This window comes from Dipodomys spectabilis, unplaced genomic scaffold, assembly GCF_019054845.1.
Source record: "Dipodomys spectabilis isolate Male_0828 unplaced genomic scaffold, ASM1905484v1 ptg000188l, whole genome shotgun sequence".
Lineage (NCBI taxonomy): Eukaryota > Metazoa > Chordata > Mammalia > Rodentia > Heteromyidae > Dipodomys > Dipodomys spectabilis.
This window is the reverse complement of record NW_024870865.1, coordinates 4,255,176-4,272,401: the sequence shown is the minus strand read 5'-3', so window position 1 is coordinate 4,272,401 and position 17,226 is coordinate 4,255,176. Positions and strand designations below refer to the sequence as shown.

The 17,226-nt window shown below is 41.1% G+C and overlaps 1 protein-coding gene across 1 annotated transcript in view; it reads right to left on the bottom strand.

Moving 5' to 3' along the window:
* Window positions 1–17,226, bottom strand: part of Vps13d (vacuolar protein sorting 13 homolog D) — a 237,077-nt gene that overhangs the window by 95,439 nt on the left and 124,412 nt on the right. Inside the window, exons 53-58 of the mRNA XM_042695737.1 lie at window positions 13,381–13,504; window positions 11,663–11,898; window positions 8,295–8,403; window positions 6,807–6,970; window positions 5,310–5,418; window positions 1,507–1,686 (exon numbers count right to left, since the gene is read on the bottom strand). Of these exons, the coding sequence (XP_042551671.1) occupies window positions 1,507–1,686; window positions 5,310–5,418; window positions 6,807–6,970; window positions 8,295–8,403; window positions 11,663–11,898; window positions 13,381–13,504 (922 nt within the window). The remainder of the gene's footprint in view (window positions 1–1,506; window positions 1,687–5,309; window positions 5,419–6,806; window positions 6,971–8,294; window positions 8,404–11,662; window positions 11,899–13,380; window positions 13,505–17,226) is intronic.

Sequence of the window (17,226 nt, the reverse complement as noted above, 5' to 3'; positions counted from 1 at the left end):
AACTCTGCACACTGATACAAGGTGCTTCAGAGACTGAGGGGCAAACTCTTCAGCTGAACACTTTGAGAGCCAGGCATGGTAGTCAAACATCAGCAGGTGATCTGGAATTATAGCTCAAATATTGAGGCAAGCCGCAAGATTACTGCTTTTTATAGCAGTAGTATGGATTGCAGTATGGATTGTGATGAACTATCTCAGACAGCACTGTCATGACGTGCCATAGTCACACCAGGACTGGTAAGTCCATGTCCACAGCACAGATTTCTCCCTCCAGCTTCAGACCCATATTTACAATGGCTTTTGGACATCTTCGCAGGTATAAAGGTCTCATGTAATATCATGTAGTTAATATTACTTCAACAACCCCCAAGCTCCCTGCTCATTTCCCAAGTCTGCTCTGTTTCACTGTTCAGTACTCTGGTTTACCATCCTCCTCACTAGCTAAGGTGGATTTGCAGGGGGGCGGGAGGAGAGCAGTACTTGATTTCTTCTTCCTTCCTGACACCACATTCAGTCAACCACTAAATCTAATTGTTCTCCTAAATAAGCTTCATCTGTTTTTCACCATCTCCCTCACACCTGTCCGTGGCATTTGTTTCAATTCAGGCCTCCACCTCTCAAGTATATTACTAAACTGGATTTCTCTAGCTCAAGTTTTACCCAACTCCAATTCTTCACACTTCAGCAAGAGTTATCTAAAATACATTCTGATCATGCCTAACACTCACTACATCTTTAGTGTTTATCTCAGGCTGCTCATAATCTGGCCAATGGTCTAGCCTTATTCCTGACCATATTACATGTGCCACCTGGGCCAAGGACCAGTCTCTCACCTGTGGCCCTTCATTCATCAACTTACCAATGCTACCTTATTATGTTATCACTCACTGACTATCTACCTGTTCTCCACAATGCATGCTATAAGCAGCCCAGGAATTTTGTCAGTTCACTGGCCTATGCTCAATACCTAGACCTGTACTGGCTCAAATAGCTGCCCAATGAATAACTGCTGAGAATGTGCTCATCATGGAGGATGAAACCACACCATCTTTCCTTGATGATCCTCACAGTTAGTCCATAGTCTTCAGCTTTAGCAGTACTTTTAGGAAGCTCTCCCAACCACTAAACCCACAAACACAAATCCTTTCTACATATCATCCCATCTTACTCACAAAATACAACATTTCAACTGAGTACATATCTCATCTCTTTTTGTTCTTAATGTATAATTCTTAAATATCAGCATAGTTATTAACAACATGGGTAACACATGCACGGTTCTGTGTTATCTTCTGTGATTCTTATTTTTTAAGATTTTTTTCCTCTAGATTTTACTTCCATTTGGTTATATTTTATATGTACACTTCAGCTCTCACTTATGACATAGATCAATCCCCATTTTACAGGTGAAGACACCATGTCCTCATATCGAATATAAATATGTTCATTAAATTCTGTTGAAGGACTGGCCACAGGGAGGAGGGGAAGGCAAATCACCCAAATCACCTGGAGTGCTCTTGTCGGTCCATCCGGAATGACTCTGATGGATAACATGCCAGAACCAGGCCTCATTTTTTGGTTAATAAATTGTTGTTCGGGTGGAACTGGTCCCAAAAGCTCCATAGATGTGTCAGGACCAAGAACGACTTCAGCTCCATCAAACAATCCAGAAAGTCCCCCTTTGGTCTAAAAGACATTGGAGTCCAGATGTATAAGAAAAGGCAAAGGCATGGTCTTTAACAAAATTGTCTTTAATGAAACAGGGTACTGAATTCAAATTCTCTTCTGGAGGGTCATGAAAATGAACAGCAAAGCATTAACTATTTGGACAGATTATAAAGAGTAAGGCTGTATGAGTAAGATGGCAAGTTGTGCTTCATGAATTTGGGGAATGACATACACAAGGACAGTGAGAAGTAATTCCATGAACAGAGTCTACTGGTTTTAACCTACCTTGTAATAAATTCCATCCATTGAAAAAAGAAACTTTTAAAGAAAGTAACCAAAGCCAGTTTTGAGTATCCTCATAATGTTAAAAACCTTAAATATTCCAAAAATAAAACTACTACTATCATTCAGCCTTCTAATAAGAAGCAAATTCTAGACCTAAAAAACTATATAAGTCAAGCACTGAGACACACACAACTATAATCACAGCTATTTGGGAAGAGTTCAAGGACAGCCTGGGCAAAAAGTTAGCAAGATCCCCTTTTCAAAAAATAATGGTGGCAGATGCTTGTGATCAGGAGACACAGGTAGAAGGATCACAGCCCCAGACTGGTGTAGGGGAAAAGCAAGACCCTAGGTAAAAAGTAACACAAAGCAGGGGGGCGCTGGTGGCTCATGCTTGTATCCTAGCTACTCAGGAAGATATCAATCTGAGGATCACAGTTCAAAGCCAGCCCAGAAAGGGAAGTTATTAGTTATTTTATATGTTATTAGTTATATATTTTTATGTATTAGTTATTTCTAACTAACCACCAGAAAAACAGAAGTGCCTCTGTGGCTCAAGGTGGTAGAGTGCTAGCCTTGAGTGAAAGAGTTCAGAGACAGTGCCCAGGTCGCAAGTTCAAGCCCCACAACTGACAAAAACAACAACAACAACAACAAAATAACACAAAGCAGCCAGGCACTGGTGGCTCACACCTGTAATCCTACCTACTGGAGAGGCTGAGATCTGAGGATCGCGATTCAAAGCCAGCCCAGGCAGTAAAGGCTGTGAAACTCTTTGTTGTTTTTTTTTTTTTTTTGGGGTCCAGTCGTGGGGCCTGAACTCTGGGCCTGGGCGCTGCCCCTCAGCTCTTCAGCTCAAGGCTAGCACTCTACCACTTGAGCCACAGCGCCACCTCCGGCTTTTTTCTTTTTGCTTATGTGATGCTGAGGAATCGAACCTAGCTAGGGCCTCAGGCATGCAAGGCAAGCGCTCTACCACTGAGCCACCTTCCCAGCCCAAGGCTGTGAAACTCTTAACTCCAGCAAACCACTAGAAAACCAGAGGTGGCGCTGTGGCTCAATTGGTAGAGTACTCACCTTGAGCTGAAGAGTGCCGGGACAGCACCCAAGCCCAGAGTTCAAGCCCCACGACCGACAAAATAAATAAGTAAATAAATAAATAAATAACTCAAAGCAAACAGGGTTCAACTAGGCCTATGGCTAGACAACCAGCCCAAATAGTCAAAAGCTGTTGCCTCTTTTAATATGTAATTCAGCGCTGGGCACATCATTGGATGCAAAGTACATTCTTGCTGTCTACCCCACATGAAATAGAGGACTACAAGGAGACCTGGGGGACAGTACCCTCTGCCAGAGAGGACAGACACAATCCAAGTCTACATCTTCTTTAAGTTTCAATAATGAATAATGAAAACAAAACTGTGAAGCTGGGTTTGCAGGGTAGGTTTCAGTATAGAGAAAGCCTTTCATGACTGCTGTAAGTTTACAAAGCACATACATTATAAGGGCAGGGTCAGAAAGTGTTTTAATGTCTTCAATTACTTCATTCAGTATAATAAGATTGAAACAAGCTTATTTCTCTAACAGAAACACACTCTGCCTTGCTGCATGCTGCTATTATGGGGTCATCCACAAGCAGAGAAATGATGAAATAGATTCAAAAAACAACAAACATCAGAAAGGGATTTGGGGGAAGAGAATGCTCCAAGAGAAATGGAATTACATGGGCTTTAGGAAAAAACTAAAGTCAGGGTCAGACCCGGAACCCACCAATTATAACAAGCCCGCTTTTGCCTCTAGAAGTCTGAACTGTACTGCTAATTGAAAATCACAAATCCATTCCAGATGTGTGTTTCATATAAGTCAGCAGCTTGCCTTTGATGAAACAGCTCAGGGCAACAGAGATAAAGAAAATAAATCTCACCAAATAGCAGTACGAGGTTCCTCACACTGTGCCCACTGCCCTGGACTACCTACCATCTGCTCTGTGAAGGACCGCCTGGTTCTACCCAGGACAAAAATGCACTAGCAGCTCTCTATCAAGTGTTTATAGTCTTTGGTAAAGCCCACGCTGGGCAGAAGTATACACACTGTCACATGTGTTGCCCTGTTATATACTCAAACCTCTGAGCTACCCTTCCTATCTGCTCATCTCAGATCCATGGCTCAGTCCCAGACTGAAGCCAGAAAGGGCAGAAAAGCTAAAACTTAGTAATTTTCCCAACATGTATTTGCTTATAAAGTAATTGAAGTTTATTATGAAATAGATTAGCTGAGTTGAGGACACAGGAATTCGTTAAGCAATCTTGATTGGGACATTTGCAACAATTCGATGCTTATTTGGATACCACCAAGAGTGGAGAAATAACCAGAGTCAAAGTATGTACAGGCCATCCTGCTCACTAGCTCCTGCAATACTTCAAAAGACTGTTTTAGCCTTACATGAACTTCAGGGGCCTAAAGCTAACTCATCTAGCTTCCAATTAGACTCTGAGCTGATGCTTTTCTTTCCTTCTTTTAAAAAGCACACAGGTGCCACATACTGGTGGCTCACACCTATAATCCTAGCTGTTCAGGAAACTGAGCTTTGAAGATTATGGTTCAAAGCCAACCTGAGCAGAAAAATCTCTGAGACTCTTATTTCCAATAACCAGCAAAAAAAATCTGGAAGTGGAGCTAGCTTTGACTCAAATGGTAGAGCACCAGCTTTGAGTAAAAAAAGGCTAAAGTATAACACCTAGACCCTTAGTTCAGTATTGGTGCCCAGTACTGGTACCAAAAGCATCCCAAAACAAAAAAATAGCACATAGGTAATTTCTCTCATGAGAGAAAAAACATCCAGGGAAACAAAGAGGGAGAAAAAAGTCCCATCACCCTAGTCAATCATCCTGAACATACTTGTAAATCATTTTCTTCCCACGTAAGTAGCACACAGGTACACAAAAGCTTCTTGAATGGTCTTTAATAAAAATGGAACAGCTAATAACTCAGGAGGCAGAGTTCAGTTTGAGGGAGAAAAAAATTTAAGAGACTCCCATCTCAACCAATAGCTAGGCACAGTGGTATGTGCCTGTCATCCCAGCTGTGACAGGATCACTGTTCAAGCAAAAAGCAAGAGCCTATCTCAAAATTAACCAAAGCATGCTGGAGGTGTGGCCTGAACAGTACTGTGCCTGACTAAAGAGAATGAAGCCCTAAGTTCAAATCCCAGTACACTCCTTCCTCCCCCTCAAAAAAGAATGAGGATAATGGAATATGTTTTCATTTACAATTAACTTTTCCCATTTAACTATTAACTGTGACTTAGTTGAGACTTGGTTACAAAGAAGGTTCAACCCCTGCCCACATTAACTGACCTGGACCACCAAGCCATGCAGGCCACAGGTCAGTTTTCCTTCTCGGAAATTCCATGTCTGGGTGGTGCTTCGCCTGCGGTCTGGCTTACGTAGCATCAGTGGCTCATACCTAGACAGAGACAATCAGTAAGTCCTCTGGGAAAATAGCTCAGGCCTGAAGAGAAGCTGTGGATCAGCCTTTGCTTGTCTGTCATTTAGAACTGTCTGCCCTTAACATCTAAAGAGCAAGTTAGCTGAGATCATGCAGTGGTCAGGTATCTCTCAATGAAAGAGGGACAGGACAGAATGGAGGATGTGTGACACAGAGCTGACATTCTCTCAATCACAACTAATCTGCAACAGGAGGACATCTGCTGAACAGATTGAGATTCTTTGCAACAGCCCATTTTCTGCTTTATTTCTAAACACTTTTGTTTATTGTTTTGACTTAAAAGTCTTTTTGGAAGTAAATAAATAAAATAAAAATAAATACACATATTTTATGAAAAACTAAGACATAGGAAAATAAAATAACTTGCTAAAACTTAACAAGCTGATTTAAATCTAGAGTTGTTCATAAAAACACACCTAAAGAGATTCTTATTAATTTCTCTTGAAGTATTTTTAAATGGGGGAAAAAGGTTTAAAATGTATTATAAAGAGTAAACTAGAAGTTTAGGAGAAAAAATATTCACTTTCTGTAACATTTTATTATTTGACATTTCTTACCATTTCATAGTAACTTCAAAATATAAAATATTAAATAAAAAGCCCAACACTCAGGTCTGAGAATTTAACAGGCTTCTGTCGCTGAAGAAAAAAAATACAAGTATAAAATACCAATATTTGCCAAGCATATTTGGCAAGCAGAAGGATTCATGCCTATAAGCCTAGCTAGTCCAGAGGCCGAAATTGGAAGAATTGCAATTCAAAGCCAACTGGGGCAAAAAGTTCTCATGACCCCATATCAACCATCAAATCAGGCATAGTGGTTCACACCTGTGATCCCAGCTGCACTAAAAGCTGTAGGTTTGTGGTCAGTCTAGACCAGTCTCTGTAAAAAACATGAGACTGCTTCTTTTTTCTGTATGTGTGCCCATCCTTGGGCTTGAGCTCAGGGCCTGAGTACTTTCCCTGAGCTTTTTAGCTCCAGGCTGACACTCTACCATTTGAACCAGAGCTCCATTTCTGGCTTTTTGGTAGTTAATTGGAGACAAGAATCTCGCAGATTTTCCTTCCTGAACTGGCTTCAGACCATGGTCCTCAGATTTCAGCCTCCTGAACTGATAGGATTACAGGTGTAAGCCACCAGCACTCTGCTGAAGACTGTTATCTTAAAAAATAATAATAAAGAACCCTAAAAAGCAAAAAGTGCTGAGACATGGCTCAAGTAGCAGAACCATGAGTTCAAATCCCAGTCCTGCAAAAACCAGGACTAATTTTCATAAAGATTTCCAGAATATATTTTTTGGTGCAGATTTCCTGAGTATGAATTTGAAAGCAATGCCTGGATCATACCTGTTGTCTGTCACTGCAGCAAGGCCAGCAATGTCAAGGATGGCGGAGCCCTCACTGGAGCGCGAGGCTGAAGGTTTGTTGGGGTTGTGAGGAACAGCAGAGCCCTCGTGGGCCAACATTCCTGTCCCTGTCATCCTCCAGAGCTGAGAACGCTTTCCTGGCTCCTGTGGAACAGACACATGGAGATGCAGAGACATCAGGGGTGGCCAGGGCTAGCTCTTCACTTCAAGAAACTCCTCAGAGGGCTAAATAAAGTCTCAAGTACAACTATACTTAGACAATTTCCACATCGCATAAATGTTTAATCAAAACTTTCATCATTGTACATCCCTAGATGCAGTTAGGATGAGCCACGCCATGCCAAGCCATGAGGTTCCATCTCAAGGACAGCAGTTCTGCTCACTGGACACCCACCATGTAGCCCCACCAGAGCATCACACACTTTTGGGTTCTGCAACTCATTCACATGCTATCCATGTGCTGCTCTGGCATTTTATATTCCTTTGTGTTGTTGTTCCTATAGTGTGGGGGATCAAACCCAAGACGTCACGCATGCTAGGTAGCCCTCTACCACTGAGCTACATCCTGCATTCTATGTTCTATCAAGTAGAAATGCCAAAATGAGACCCAGCAACTGAGTTCACAAGTTGAGGGGCCTTGAACAAATTACCTAATCTCTTTCTCCTCCTATCTCTACTTCTCTAACAATTTAGTCCCAAAACCTTCAGATAGGACAAAGGAAGACAGAAGCCTGCAGGGCTGTGCATGCACTATGGATGGGAACTCTGATGGCTCCTGACATTAGGAATCTGTCAAGAGCAGCGTACAAGAAGCCCAACCAAGTCTAACAAGCAAGGCTACCCCCAAGTGTGGTGTCAATTCAGGGTAACAGACACATTCTCCAGGGTTCTTCTGAATTTTATGATTTAAATCATGTAAAAATTCAGGAACACATTCCACAGGGTGACATACTTCAGGTGCTACAACCAATGGCCTTCCTCCCTTGAAAGCAGATTCTGTTCCTGTGTTCCCCATCCACGGCCATCTTCCAATCCCAACTATTTATGAACAAGATTCCTGGCCCAATTTTTATTTCCTTCCTCTCCAAATCTGTCTTCTACCAGAAACATTCACCAGAAAAGAATGTCAAACTGTATCTTTCTTTTTAATTATTCTTATCTACTAGAGGGGAAATTGTGCCTGCATGATATTTTTGTTTAATTTTGATTAGGATAAGATGGGGAAACTTAAAGAAGAAAGTAACTGAAAACACTCAGAAACTCAAGAATTAATTCACCCAAAAAGGGCAGTAAGAATAAATAAGAAAAGTGTGACCCATCTATACCAGGTGTTAGGACACAGCAAAGACAGAACCAGAGCCTTCTGTCTGTGCCCTGTGCCTAGCCCTACTCCATGCCTACCCTGTGCCTTAAGGAAGACCCACCCAGATTTCCATGTCCTCAACGTTCATACATTCTGGGCTCTTACCTTCTTCTTCAAAATGACTCTCTGTGTCTTTGGCGAGACATCTAAGACGAGCTCCGCACAGGTGATGGCCTTATTAGAAGCTACAGGCCTTCCCTTTCCCTCCTGCAAACTAAGATTAAATAAATGAGTGTACACTCACACAGAGAAATAGTTGTAAGCAAGAGCACAAAATATATTAAGGAAGAAAATTTTTGACGAACACCTGTAATCTCAGCATTCAGAAGGCTAAAGCAGAAGGATCTCAAGTTGAAGGCAAGCTTGGGCTATAGGAAAAGACCATGTCTCAGGGAGGGAAAAAAATTTTAAATCTACAGTACACAATATTCCTTTGTAAGAAAATAACATTTATCCTCTCTGGATAGTTTCACTGGATTAAAATTCAGTTATAAAAGAATGATTAAGGGCTGGGAAGGTGGCTCAGTGGTAGAGCGCTTGCCTTGCATGCCTGAGGCCCTGGGTTCGATTCCTCAGCACCACATAAGCAAAAAGAAAAAAGCCGGAAGTAGTGCTGTGCCTCAAGTGCTAGCCTTGAGCTGAAGAGCTGAGGGACAGGGCCCAGGCCCAGAGTTCAGGCCCCAGGCCCCACAACCGGACCCCCCCCCCAAAAAAAAAGAATGATTAAAATAATTTAAAGCTTCTACTAAATACACACCAAAAAAAGGCAAAAATAAAAAGTCAAGGCAAACGTCCCAACGAATCAGACTCTGCCAGAATATCAGCATTTTCCATCCATAAGTCTTAGGGGAAATCAGAAGGCCTTTTAGGATGAAAAGAAATCATCTCCCTCCAAGTCAATCCTGTTATGTTTCTCAGTGGCTTAAAAATCCTAAACCCTATGAATGTGGCAGTGTAGCTATATTTTAGAATGTTTGGGTGAAATTTTTGTTATCCACTTTCCCTTAATCTTAAAAAGTATTGAGTTTAGCTAAAAATTAGATTTACAGCCAGATACTAAGATTCACACCTGTAATCCTAGGCACTTGGAAGGCTGAGAGTAAAAGGAAGTCTAATGAAAAGTTCATGTTGCTCAAGTGGTAAAGCACCAACTTAGCAAGTATGAGGCCCTGAGTTCAAACCCAGTGCTTCCAAAAAAAATTGCTTTCTTTCCTAAGACCTATGCAACCAAAAGAAAACAAAGTTAGATAAATTACATTTCATCAAAATAAAATTTGTTGGTCAAATAATACCAGCAAGAAGCTAGACAATTCACACAACAAAACTACTTATAAGTCATGTATTTATAAGTAATATAGTATTAGATTACATAAAGAACTCTTAGCTGGGTGCCAGTGGCTCACACCTATAATCCTAGTTACTCAAGAGGCTGAGATCTGAGGATCATGGTTCAAAGCTAGCCTAGGCAGGAAAGTCCCTAAGACTCTTGTCTCCAATAAACCACCAAAAAACCACAAGTGGTGCTGTGGCTCACGTGGTAGGGTGATCATCTTGAGCTGAAGAGCTCGGGGACAATAACCACAACCAATCGAGGAGGGTGGAGGGGGGAGAGCGCGAGGGCGAGATGAGCATCTCATTCCCGCAAAAAATTACTCAGGATATTTTAGAAAAGACCATGACACTCATGGTCGTGCTTATCAAGTGATTTATAATGCTGCAGATTCAGCTATTCCCGTTTTAACACTGAAGAAGCAAGTGGAATTATGTTGTTGATTTTTAAAAGTCCAGTACTCTTGTATATACCAAGTTTACAAGAACATTAGAACAATATTCTTCACTTTAATATAAATATTCAAACAACAGTGAAGACTACAGTTCCAAGCCACTGGAATTGCTGTGAAGTTACTGCTATAGTCTGTAGATCTACTAAGACCCTTAGTATCTGGGAGGAAAGGAGGTTGGGAGGGGGGGAGGTGAGAGAAAATGAGGCAAGGGGTAACACTGTTCAAAAAGAAATGTACTCGGGGCTGGGAAGGTGGCTTGCCTTGCATGTATGAGGCCCTAGGTTCGATTCCTCAGCACCACATAAGCAGAAAAAAAAAAAAAGCTGGAAGTGGCGCTGTGGCTCAAGTGGTAGAGTGCTAGCCTTGAGCAGAAGAGCTGAGGGACAGCACCCAGGCCCAGAGTTCGGGCCCCACGACCGGATCCCCCCCCCCCAAAAAAAAAAGAAAAGAAAAAAAATGTACTCATTACCTTATTTATGTAACTGTAACCCCTCTGTACCTCACCTTTATAATAAAGTTTACATTTTTTTAAAAAAAGACCCTTAATATCTGCTTGAGCAGTATTCTCAAGAGAGGAGGGGTTTGCAGAACCATCGCCAGTAATTACAGTGAAGATCAGTCAGTCTCAAATGAGAAAAGTGCCAAAACAGACTAACAAACAGGAGAAAGAACATTTAAGAAATATGTGCCATGCCAGGAAAGAAGGAAAGAGAAATGCACACAAAATAATCCCAAACACAGAATGAATTTAAAATACAGGATATAACCTCATAAGAGTTAAGAATGACTCTCTCTGCTCTTTTCTAGCTCTCAGCTTTTTCCTTCTCTTCTCTTTCCCAGCTCCCTTCTCTTTTCTAGCTCTCTCTCTGCTCTTTTCTAGCTCTTTTCTCTCTTTCCCAGCCTCTCTGCTCTCTCTTCTCTCTCTCTGCTCTTTTCTAGCTCTCTCTGCTCTCTCTGTTCTTTTCTAGCTCTTTCCTCTTTCCCAGCTCTTGCTCTTTCCCAGGCCTTTCCCAGCCACGGGGAGTGCCAACCTTGCCTGGTCCCAGCAGGTCTACTGAATAAACCAACCCCTTACCTGAAAAAAAAAAAACAAAGAGTTGTTAAGAATGAGGATGGATTAAAGGGGGTTATTTAAGATATAGAATAACCTAATAGGAGTTAAGAATGAGGATGGATTAATGGGGAAACTTCTATAAAATAAGAAAGAGCCTTGCCTCTTTGGATAAATTTTAAGCTAACCAAAAACCAAGGATTTAGACCTAATGGCCTTCCTTGCAAGCTAAACTCAGAGATGAGGATTTGATAAAGAATGAAGAAATCGTCCTCCAGACTCTGATTTCTTGTTTTGGTTTGGTTTGGTTTTTTTTTTTTTTTTGGTCGGTTGTGGGGCTTGAACTGTGGGCCTGGGCACTGTCCCTCAGCTCTTCAGCTCAAGGTTAATGCTTTACCACTTGAGCCACAGCACCACTTCAGGTTTTCTAAGTGGTTAATTGGAGATAACAGTCTCACAGACTTTCCTGCCCGAGCTGGCTTTGAACCATGATCCTCAGATCTCAGCCTCCTGAGTAGCTAGGATGCCAGGCATGAGCCACCACGCCCGGCTCTGGTTTCTTGCACTTTAAGAAATTTAAAACCCACTAGAAATCAGAACCTGTCCCTTACAGGAACAGTAATTTAATTCTGAATTACCCTGAAAATGTGTATGTAGCAGCAATGTAAATGAAATTTTCGTAATAGAGCTGCCGGTTATCCTGGAAATCATTCATATTGCAGCTGATCTCAGACGAGCCAGCCCCTTTCACAGTCAGAGTGATGAAGGCTGGCAGGGTGGGCTCGTCCCAGGCATAATCCAGCGATGTCATGGGCTTTACTTCAGTCCGCAGCCTGGGTTCCACTACACCATGCTGAGTGAAGACAACAGGGACCTATCGATATAAGGGCAGAGGACAAAGGGACACTGATTCAGAATGGATAGTGTCACTGCAAAGTGAATCAAGCATCTGAGATTCTGGCTCTGATCATTCTCAAATAAATCGCACAGGCAATAATCCCTAGTGAGGCCCCCCATCTCACCTTCTCAAATGTTCTCCTTTGTTTGGTTCTTTGTATAAGGGGAAGAGTAGCACTGGGGTTTGAATTTAGCCATTCCTCCAGACCATCTTATCCTAATTTCTTGTTCAGATAGGGTATCACACTTTTGCCTAGACCCACTTTGGACTGCAATCTTCGTATCTCCATCTTTCAAGTAGCTCAGATTACAGGCTACAAATGATTTTCACATTTGAAATCGTCTGCTACTCAGGAGGAAGAGATTGCAAGAAGTACATTCTGAGGTCAGCCAAGGCAGGAGTTAGCCAAAAAGCTACACATGATGGCATACTCTTGTGGTCCCAGCTACTCAGGAGGCAAAGTAGGAGGATCACAGTCTAAAACCAGACAGGTAAAAGTATGAGACCATATCTAAAACCCAACTAAAAAAGCAAAAGGACTGTGGGCATGGCTCAAGGAGGAGAGTATTTGCCCAGCAAGTCCAAGTCCCAAAATTCAGTCTCCCGTACCACCACAAAAATGAGGAGCAGCAACAACTTCAGCCAAAATACTTCAAGGAAGCATCTCTATCGTTCCATTGGCTGCTTTTTTTTCCTTTACCCTACTCCCCTTGGCATACTTTAAATACAGAAAGGAATGAGGATGGGGAATTTGGCTATAGAAAGCCACATGTGGTAAGGCACACAGTTATTCAAAGGAGTAATTCAAAATAGAATCTAAGCCAGGTTCCAGTGGCTTACATATTATGCAATCCTAGCTACTCAGGAGGCTGAGATCTGAGGAGTTTGGGTCAAAGCTATCCCAAACAGGAAAATCTGAGACTCTTGTCTCCAATTAACCACCAAAAAGTCAGAAGTGGAGCTGTGGCTCAAGTGGTCCAGCTTTACCTTTGAGCAAAAAACTCAAGGATAATGCCCAGACCAGGAACTCAAGCCCCAGGACCAGCACCAAAAAAACTAAATAAATAAATGAAAGGAATCTAACTATTTTCCTTTGGGCTCTACTTGGGAGGATCATACAAACCCTCACTGTGTATCTAATTAACACCATCTCTGCTCATTCCCATTGTCACTGGACAATTTAATTCCTTTCTCTACCTCTTACAATGAAAATCTAAGAGGACATCATGTCAACCAAAGTCTCTTGCAAAATATTAAGGGATAAAAAGTACCTTTTGCTGAGTGACGGCTGCCCAGCCATCAAAATAACCATGAGGAAACATATCCGAACAGTCAGGATTCCAGGGTTGACGGGCTATAGACAGCCTACTCTTCTATAGCTTCCTTTGAGTGCATTACCGCATTATCACACCCTCTCACCCGGGAAGCAGCCCACTGCCTCTCCATGACATCTGGTACCTTAGAAAAGTTGTCAATGCGGAAAGGAGGAGGTAATTGGTCGGTGTCACTAAAGGAGATCCTGTATGTAGCTCCTCTCAGGGTGATTTCCACTCGTAGGAAGAAGCACTTTCCCAGGGTATCCCTACAGAACACAGAGACAAAGGAGGTGGCATTACAACGAAGAAACAAGTGCAATCTGTTTTTCCCTTGGGCTTTGCACCACCATAACGCTGTGTGCCCCAGCGAACAGCAGCCTACTACATGGTCCTTTACCACATGAGAAAGTAGAAACCAATAACCATATGGTGATTTCCTATCCCTTCAACATTTATTAACTGATATCCTTCTATAAAGATGTGAAGGAGAGACAAAAACCAGGAATAAACAGAGAGAGAGGGAGAGAAGGAGAGAGAGAGAGAGAGAGAGAGAGAGAGAGAGAGAGGGAGAGAGAGAAGGTGAGAGGGAGAGGGAGAGAGGGAGGGAAGAAGAGAGAGAAAGGGAGAGAGAGGAGAGAGACAGAGAGAGACAGAAAGAGGTCACTTTTTCAGAAAAAGTATGAGAAAATTTGAAAATTACCATTTTGTATCTACCACTGTAACAATGGACACATGAGAAGAACCATCAAACCACTGAGTCAATGATTTAATATTCAATCTTAAATGATCTCCCAGTGAATGACTCTTTTCAAGGAAGGAAAGGTAATTGTACGATAAAGGCCTGGCAGGCATCGCCTTAATTGAGTAATGGTCAAACGTAATCCCCAAACTGGGCCACCATACCATAGGCCTCCTGCTGTGATGCAATCATATTACTACCAAAAACATGTCACCCAAATTCATATGGAGAAAAACTTCATCCAAATGCAGAAACTTTGACATTTTATAAGAAGCTGGAGCTTTCAAAAATGTCACTGTCAATAACGACAAACAGGGAGAAGTGGGACTGCTCTAGATAAAGAGAACAAGAGAACAAGAGTTTATTACTATTACTATTTTTATTTTTACTTTTGGGTCCGCTTGTGGGCCTGAACTCTGGGCCTGGGCGCTGTTCAGCTCAAGGCTAGCACTCTATTTCTTGAGCCACAGCGCCACTTCTGGATTTTTTTTTCTGCGTATGTGGTGCTGAGGAATTGAACCCAGGGACTCAAGCATGCAAGGCAAGCGCTCTACCACTGAGCCACCTTCCCAGCCAAAGAAAATTATTCTTGACTGGACCTAAATCAAGGACAGTGAGAGGTGCTGTAAAGGACATTTTAGTCATTCATTCATTCTATGAAAGCTATTTGTTAGAAAACTCCATATCTATGTTAAATTTCTCAGTTTGCAAAACTGAGAATATATATTATATAACTTATACATAATATATATACAAATATACTTTATACCTAAATATATGTAAGTGGGCAAGTTCTGAGGATTGTGGTTTGAAGCTAGCCTCGGCAGAAAAGTCTATAATCTACAATTAACAAGCAAAAAGCTGGTGTAAACTCATGGCTCAAGAGGTAAAGCACCAGCTAAGAAAGCAAGTCCAGCAATCATGAGGCCCTCAGTTCAAATCCTGATACATGCAAAAAATTAATAATAATGAATAAAATTTTTAAATAAATATAATCCTGCTACTAGTGGCATTTTTATAGGTGAAGTCTAATGAACAAGTTCAGTTTATTTCAGATCATTTAGAAAACTCCATGTAAGATGGGCTCATGTGCACAGGAGGATTGCAGGACAGAGGGATGGAGGAAGTGAGAGGAAAAGTGGTAAGAACGGGGCAAAATGTTGAAAATTAGTAAATCCAGGTACAAGATGGAAAAGGATTCTCATTTTTTGTTTCCAAATGAAAAGCTGGCAAAAGTAAAAGGGATAGATGGCTCAGTACTTTAAGGTAGCATGATGAGACTACTTTGAAAGCATTAACAAAAAGGCCTAGAAGTCATCTTCTTCCCTTTCTATCTTATGTTTAAATAATCTTGAGTAACTTTTTGGTTTAATGCTAAATTAGCTTTCCATTCTCACCACAAATCTGGGCTACCTCCATCCAGACAGACATAAAACAATGGTGGCTAGGGTACAAAGTACCCTACCTTCTTTTTCTCTTTTTTTCAGGCACAAAAGCAATCTTGTGCGGAATGCCTTGTACCATGCAACAAAAAGCAGTTTTAGATCTAGCTTCCACATGTGAGAGAACACATGTGTTGTTATTTTTAATTTCTTGATGTGCCACCATACTATTTCCCATAGTGCTTGTGGTATGTTACTTTTCTTCGAACAACGTAACAGGATCCCAACTTTTCTACAGCCTCATCCACTTAATGGGTGTGAGGTGGTATCTCATTGTGTTTCTTAGTTTTGTTTTGTTTTTTGGGTGTTAGAGCTGGAAACCATGGCCTCTAGCATGCTAAGCACACACTCTACCACTGACTGAGCTAAACCCACAGCCCTCATCATTGTGGTTTTGATTCATAATTCTTTAATGATTAGTGATGTTGAATATCTTTTCATGTGCTTCTCAGCCATTTGTGCATCTTCACTGGAAAATATTTATCAAAATGAATTCCAAGAAATGGAAACAAGAGCTTTTTCTCTTTTTGTTTTGTTCATCTGTCTTTACAGGGGTAAGCGGGGACACACAAATGGAGGGACAAAGAGTGAACAAATGAAGTAGTGGCACACGATAGACACTGTTGGAAATGAATTATACAACTTGTGGGTGGAAAAAACTGGGAGAACACAAAGGAAAGGATGACTATGTCCTAAAAAGAATGTACTTATTATCTGAAAAGTAACTAACCCCTCTGAACACTGCCTTTATAATAATAACATATATAAATTAAAAATAATAAAGCCAGGTTCAGTGGGCTATACTTGTGACTATCCATAACAGATGAAGAGATAAATAAAATGTGGTACAAACATACAATGGAATGTTATGCAGCTTTTGAAAAGAAAGAAATTCTAATCCATACTACAACGCAGATGAACCCTGAAAATGTTATGCTAAATAAAACAAGCCAATCACAAAAAGACAAGTATTCCACGATTTCACTTATATGAGGCACCCAGCAATCAACTTTCTATACAGACATAACAGAGAATGTGTGGGCAAGAAGACTGGGCAGTTGCTTAATGGGTACAGAGTTGCAGCTTTACAAACTGAAAACAGTTCTGAAGATTATTTGTACAGCAATGTGAATATAGTTACAATAGTGAATTGTATACTTAATATATTTTGTGTATACTTAATATATTTTAGCATTATTAAAAGTTTCTTTTAGCCAGGCACAGTAAAGGACTATCTATAATACCAGCTGCTTGTGAGGCTGTGGCAGGTGGCTCACTTGAGCCTAGAATTTCAAGTTCAAAATGGGCAACATTGCAAGACAAACACCCCCCAACCATCTCACAATCTCAAAACAAAAATCTATTATTTTTTAAAATTATTTAAATTATTATTTTTTAAAACATTTGATTAAAGAATGAGGCAGGATAGGTAGATGAAGAGACAGAAAATAATTATTTTTAATAAATATAAAAAGAGCTAGACTCAGAAAGTTGAAACCAAAAAGCACTGAAAAAGCAGTTTCATGTCCCTCAATTTTACATGCTAAGTTACAAACACTGGGGGACTTGGAAGGAACTAGCTATCTTAAATCTGCCTTCTCTTTGAAATGGTAAAATCCTGGTACTTTTGGGGATTTTTTTGTTTTTGTTTTTGTCAGTAGTGGGGCTTGAACTCTGGGCCTGGGTGCTGTCCATGAGCTCTTCAGCTTAAGGTGCTGTACCACTTGAGCCACGGTGCCACTTCCAGTTTTCTGGTGGTTAATTAGAGAAAAGAGTCTCATGAACTTTCCTTCCCAGGCTGGCTTTG